The 6,734-nt window shown below is 43.4% G+C and overlaps 1 protein-coding gene across 1 annotated transcript; it reads right to left on the minus strand.

Moving 5' to 3' along the window:
* Positions 1–331: 331 nt before the first annotated feature.
* On the minus strand, positions 332–4,472 carry SUMO1 (small ubiquitin-like modifier 1). Its single transcript, XM_078584805.1, has 3 exons — positions 4,292–4,472; positions 2,870–3,019; positions 332–565 (listed from the first exon to the last, which is right to left on the minus strand). Exons 1-3 carry the CDS (start codon positions 4,370–4,372, stop codon positions 497–499), a joined length of 300 nt encoding a protein of 99 aa, XP_078440931.1. The 5' UTR covers positions 4,373–4,472; the 3' UTR covers positions 332–496.
* Positions 4,473–6,734: the final 2,262 nt, after the last annotated feature.

Below are 6,734 nucleotides of genomic sequence, written 5' to 3' on the forward strand. Positions count from 1 at the left end.
ACGGGGTAAATCAGGGTCGATAAGTGGAGCCTTTCTCTCTCTAGAAATTTCTCGTTTTAGTAACGGGGCAAATCAATGTTAATAAATCCAGCCTTTCTCTCTCTAGAATTCTCTCGCTCTAGTTTGGAAAAAGGATAGATCAACGTTGCTAAATAGAGCCGTTCTCTCACTAGAAGCCTCTCGCTCTATTTTGGAAAAGGGGTAGATCAGTGTTGTTCAGTCGATCCTTTCTCTCTCTAGAAATATCTTGTTGCTAAATCTAAGTAGCTAAATCGAGTCTTTCTCTCTCTAGAACTCTCTCGCTCTAGATCGGAGACGGGGTAGACAAAAGTAGGGAAATCGAATCTTTCTCTTTCTAGAAATTTCTCGTTCTAGTGACGGGGTAAATAAATGTAGTGAAATCGAGTCTTTCTCTCTCTAGAGATTTCTCGCTCTAGGTTTCGACGGGGTAGAGAGAGAAAGTCAGAGAGGGTTTGTTTGATATTTTAGAGAGAGGTCAAGCAAAGGGATTGCCGCCAGTCTGATGCAGCATCGCGTCGATCTCGTCGCCGTCCTCCATTTCAAGCTGGCGAAATTATAGGGTTGTTTTAGCAAAATGTCTAGAGAGAGAAATAGAGAGGTAGAAAGAGAAGGAGAGAGCGCTTGATGGGCGATAAGAGAGAGAGGACGTCAGGAAATTGAAAGGAAGAGAGGGAAAGACTTAGAGAGAGAGTAAGACCAAAGAAATAGGAAGGATGAGAAGAGAGAGAAAAAGGTTTAAAAGACAGGAAGAGAAACTGAGGTAGAGATGCGTAGAGAGAGAAAGAGAGATTGAAAAGCAAGAGAGGGACAGACAAAGAGAGAGAGAGAGAGAGAGAGAGAGAGAGCAGAGAGAGAAAGTGAGATTAATTGAAAGAAAGAAATTGGAAGCATAGCTTGAGAGAGACAATAAGAGGATGAGAGAGAAAGATAGAAAAGACAGAAGAAGAGAGAGAGATGTAATATATGTGTATGTCTAGAGAGAGAAAGGGATGGATACGAGGAGAGGAAGAATGAAGGAGATTGAGAGGCGAGAGGACAGAAGAGAGAGAAAGTAAGATTAATTGAGAGGAAGAAATTGGAAGCATAACTAGAAGGAGACAATAAGAAGAGGGAGAAAGATAGAAAAAGAGAGAAGAAGAGAGAGCAATTTTATATATGTATATGTCTAGAGAGAGAAAGAGATGGATATGAGGAGATTAAGAATGAAGGAGATTGAGAGGACAGAAGAGAGAGAAAGTAAAACTAATTGAAAAGAAGAAATTGGAAGACCATAAGAAGATACGGAGAGAGAGAGAGATGTAATATATATGTATATGTCTAGAGAGAGAAAGGGATGGATATGAAGAGAGGAAGAATGAAGGAGATTGAAAGGCAAGAGGAGGATAGAAGAGAGAGAAAGTAACACTAATAGGAAGCATAGTTAGAGGGAGACAATAAGAAGAAGAGAGAGAGATGTATATAAGTTTTATATTTGTATGAATGCATTTATGTATAGGGCGACAAAGATACGGATAGAAAGAGGGGAAGAAAGGAGAGACAAGAAAAAACAGACAGAGATAAGAGAAGAGAGAGAGAGAAGAAATAGAAGAAGAGATAAGAGAGAGAAAGTAAGACCAATTATTAGGCGATGGAAAGATAGAAAGGAAAGGGAATGAGAGAGGAAAAGATTAACAGAGGTAGAAAAGAAGAGAGAAAGAGGAGATAAATGTGTATAGAGAGAGAGAAGAGAGAGAGATTACTTCATCTGAGGAAGAAAGGAGAGTGAAATTTAAGAAAAAACAGACAAAGAGATAAGAGAAGAGAGAGAAGAAAAGATAAGAGAGAGAAAGTAAGACCAATTAAGAGGAGATGGAAAGACAGAAAGGAAAGAGAATGAGGAAAAGATGATCAGAGGTAGAAAACATGGGAGAGAGAGAGAGGAGATAAATGCGTATAGAGAGAGAGAGAGGAGAGAGAGAGGAGAGAGAGATTACTTCATCTGAGGAAGAAAGGAGAGATAAGCAAAAACAGACAAAGAGATAGAGAAGAGAGAGAGAGAGAAGAAATAGAAGAAGAGATAAGAGAGAGAAAGTAAGACCAATTAAGAGGAGATGGAAAGATAGAAAGGAAAGAGAATGAGAGAGGAAAAGATTAACAGAGGTAGAAAAGAAGAGAGAGAGAGAGAGGAGATAAATGTGTATAGAGAGAGGAGAGAGAGAGAGATTACTTCATCTGAGGAAGAAAGGCGAGACAAGAACAAAGAGATAGAGAAGAGAGAGAGAAGAAATAGAAGAAGAGATAAGAGAGAGAAAGTAAGACCAATTAAGAGGAGATGGAAAGATAGAAAGGAAAGAGAATGAGAGAGGAAAAGATTAACAGAGGTAGAAAAGAAGAGAGAGAGAGAGAGGAGATAAATGTGTATAGAGAGAGGAGAGAGAGAGAGATTACTTCATCTGAGGAAGAAAGGCGAGACAAGAACAAAGAGATAGAGAAGAGAGAGAGAAGAAATAGAAGAAGAGATAAGAGAGAGAAAGTAAGACCAATTAAGAGGAGATGGAAAGATAGAAAGGAAAGAGAATGAGAGAGGAAAAGATTAACAGAGGTAGAAAAGAAGAGAGAGAGAGAGGAGATAAATGTGTATAGAGAGAGGAAAGAGAGAGAGATTACTTCATCTGAGGAAGAAAGGCGAGACAAGCACAAAGAGATAGAGAAGAGAGAGAGAAGAAATAGAAGAAGAGATAAGAGAGAGAAAGTAAGACCAATTAAGAGGAGATGGAAAGATAGAAAGGAAAGAGAATGAGAGAGGAAAAGATTAACAAAGGTAGAAAAGAAGAGAGAGAGAGAGAGAGAGAAGAGAGAGAGAGATTACTTCATCTGGGGTCTGCTCCCCACGAAGGCGGCGACCATCGAAAAGGAAGGCGATGGACTGAATGTCGACGGATTGTCGGTCGCAGTACGCATTCATCAGCTTGCGCAGCTGAGTGCTCCTCTTGATCCTGAAGAACACTTCATTTCCATCCTACACCAAACATTTTTTTTCAATTTTAATCCTCAGATTAAACTAATAATTAAGCGTATATTTCTCCCAAGTCATCTAGTAATTACTTTCTCAGTCATCCTTTTGAAAATAAAATGAACAATGAGATAGTTCTAGCATTCCTAATCATGGTACTAATCCTCAAAGATTAAACATAATCCCTTTCATTCAAGCGATTTAGTAACTACTTTCTTCCCCGTGTTTCTAAAAATAAAATGTGGTTCTTGCATTCCTCATCATGATACTAATCCCCGATTAAACATAATCAAGCGTTTCTTTCTTCCAAGTCATTTAGTTGTTATTTTCTACCCCATATTCCCAAAAGTAAAATGTACAATAAGATAGTTCTTGCGTTAGCCCAGTTAGAAATCAAAGAAAAAATATTAATAATTTACTGATGTTAATGGAACTGAAAAGACGATTTTTTTGTGGCAGAAAACTAAGTTTAATGCTGGCATTCCCCTTCAGAATCGGTCGACGAATCAATAAAACAGTGATACAAAGGTAACAAGACTTGAATGCCAAATTTCAAAATAAACAAATTAAGAATTTTCTAACATATTTTCTTTGAAAATTCTTCTCACCGTGGTACCAACTGATTCATACCGACATGCCACAATTATGATTGTACTTTCTGTAAATTATTAGAGCCTTTTTCTTAATTTATATTGAAACCCATATTTTTCGCCGCCATGTTCTTGTCCGCTAATTATTAGCAGGAAAATGCCACGAGATTTTAATTAATTATATTTTATCTCTATAACTTATCCCTAATTTCATCTGAGCTCGTAATGTGTTTAATTCATTCAATTTGACCAATACTCCAAAGTCAACACATAAATTACAAGTAAATTATACCTCGACCAATCTCTGTAGTAAATTGATCAAAAATCAAAATTTACCAAATGCAATATTCATACAGATTTCATAACTATGCGCTACATTTGGGGGAAAATATCTGGACAAAGATTTCTTCCTGATGTGTAAGCCTTAGATATCATTAAAAAATGGTTAATCGCTTCATACCTCAGTTCGAAAATCAAGGTTACTCACTAATAAAGCGATAACCTTGCAACAAGCACGCTAGAGCACACTAACACTAATACTAAAAAAACTGAGACTTGATAACACAAACCAATAAACTCGAAAACTAGTCTTCACCCAAGAACAGAAACGAACCAAATGCGAGGAATCACAACAGGAAATCCTGATACGAGACCAAAAAAAAAGAAAGATTAGGGAAACGATCATTACCTGGCCCTTCACCTTCAGATTGATGTGCGCCGACTGATCGCCGGGCTTCTTATCCTCGTCCTGCGACGGATTTCCAGACATTTCTTCGATCCGACCACCGATCACCGATCACGATGAAGAACGTGCAATGCAATCTAGGGCTACGCTTACGTATTTGAGACTTTTAACAATTTGTAGAATGTTGAAAGGGTGCAATGTATATATAGTACCAGAAAAACAAACTGGATTTTATAGGGCCATGAAATCCGGTGTAGGACAAATCAGTGTGGGCCATGCTGGATTTCAACCCAATCAAATAATTTGCAACTTACAGATATTTCTTAAATATTCTAGATGCTTTGAAGCATTACACTTATTTAATAAAAATTGAAGTTGGAATAATGTTGTCCTAGGACTTATATATAGAAGTAACATGATGGAGGACCATCCAGCAGATGGCGGCTCAGCGACGACGACGCCACCCGAGGATGCTACGATGACGCGCCATCAGCCACGCCGAGGCGCTCGAGTCGACGTCCGTCATCCGGGGTTTAAGTACTCCGGGTAAGCAAGACTTTACCATTTTATTACTTTCATCATCATGTTGTATTTCTTTCCGAATTATGGATTGGGCCATTATCGTAGGGCCCGTCCTCGTCTTTGATTTTATCTTTTAGAATTGTATTTGAATTTGTAAGGAGAGACCGAACCACGTTTCACGACGGTTCGATCTCTCCCCACGTTCTCTTGGCACCCCTCCTCCCTATATAAGGGGAGGGCATGCCCAAGGAACATTTGGAAGTTTTTGAATGAATTGAATTTTTCAAAGAGCTTCCCCTTATCGTAGTCGTAGCGTAGGGGGTGTGGCTGGCCCCAACCACGTCGAGACCACTCCGTGGTTAGAGCTCACGATCCGCCGTCGAGATCACTCCGACGGGTCGTGCTAATCGTGCCGTCGAGATCACTCCGGTACGTTTAAAGATTCAAGAAGTCGGCATCGCCTCGCGCGGACGGAAGCCTGCATCGAGATTACTCTGGAGGCATCTGAACACACGAGACGCCGTCGACCTGCGCCGCATCGGGAGATTTGTCTTCATCGAGGAGACTCGCCCGCGACGATCAAGAACCTCTGTCGCCAAGGTTCTTGATTCTCTCCTCCACCTACACCCTTCTCAACTATTCGCCCCGACCCTCTTCTACCCCGGCTCCCTGATTCCCCTCATCGTCCTCGCCATTTCTTGATCCCCTTCCCCCCCCCCTTCTTCACCTTCGTCGTTCTTGATTCCCCTCATCGTCCTCGCCATTTCTTGATCCCCTTCCCCCCCCCTTCTTCACCTTCGTCGTTCTTGATTCCCTTCATCGTCCTCGCCATTTCTTGATCTTCTTCCATCATTCACCCAACGTTTCTTGATCCCTTTTCCCCCCTTCACCTTTGTCATTCTTGATCTTATCATCAACCCCATCCCGTTTCTTGAACCCCATCCTCGACCCTCGACCCTCCCCCCTCCCCCTTCTTCTTCTTGATTCTTGATCCCCAAACCCCGTTCTGGAACCCTCTCGCCCTCACCTCTACACTCTCCCCGCCGCGGCCCCTGCTTCCCGCCGCTCTCTCGCTGCACGCCTCAGCATTGGCCCGCGCCGAGACCGGGCGCGCCGCGTGTCCACGCCCAGCCCGCGACTTCGCCCGCGCGCTGCCCGCCGCGCGCGACCTCGCGTCGCGCCCCAGCCCGCGTCGCGCCCCAGCCCGCCCCAGCCCGCGACCTCGCGTCGCGTCACGACTCTGCCAGCGTCGTGAACGCACGCGCCCGCCGTGATCCGACCGCGCGCCGCGGACTCGTCAATCCCGCCGTGACCCGATAGCGCGCCGCGGACTCGTCACTCCCGCGGCTCGACAACTCCGCGCCGCGCCGTGATCCGCCGTGGTCCGCCAGCTCTGTCATCACCGTGTCATCGCCGTGACCCGCCATTTCGGCTGTGCCTTGGACTAAGCCACCATCAGGTTCGCTCGTCTCCCCTCCCTCTTATTCCAGTATTATTACTGCTTGCAGTCTCGTCGCCCGCTATCGCGTCCCCTGCCAAGACCTCTGGATCGAACATCGGAATAGGCGTAGCCACCGACTTCGAGAGCAGGATTCTGTGAGGTAAACGGATTGTCTATGATTGCTTAAATATCGAACTCTCCAGGGACGTTAGACGCCCCTCCCGTCCTAGTCGTCTAGTAGATTCAGCGGGTCAACGGGAGTCTGATTCCGGATCATTCTACTCCGTGGCACGTCCCAATCTACTGCGCTTACTTGTCCGCGTCTTATCTGCTCGTTTATAAACTTCAGTCCCATAAATTTGACAAAGTTATATCATATCATCATTTCACTTGTGACGTGAAACGCGCCGTTCGATCCCGGCCGCCGTCGTTTCGCATCATAACATGGATGTATAATAATGTTTGTTTAGCATGAAGAAACTC

Source organism: Wolffia australiana, chromosome 13 (genome assembly GCF_029677425.1).
Source record: "Wolffia australiana isolate 7733 chromosome 13, ASM2967742v1".
Taxonomy (NCBI): Eukaryota; Viridiplantae; Streptophyta; class Magnoliopsida; order Alismatales; family Araceae; genus Wolffia; species Wolffia australiana.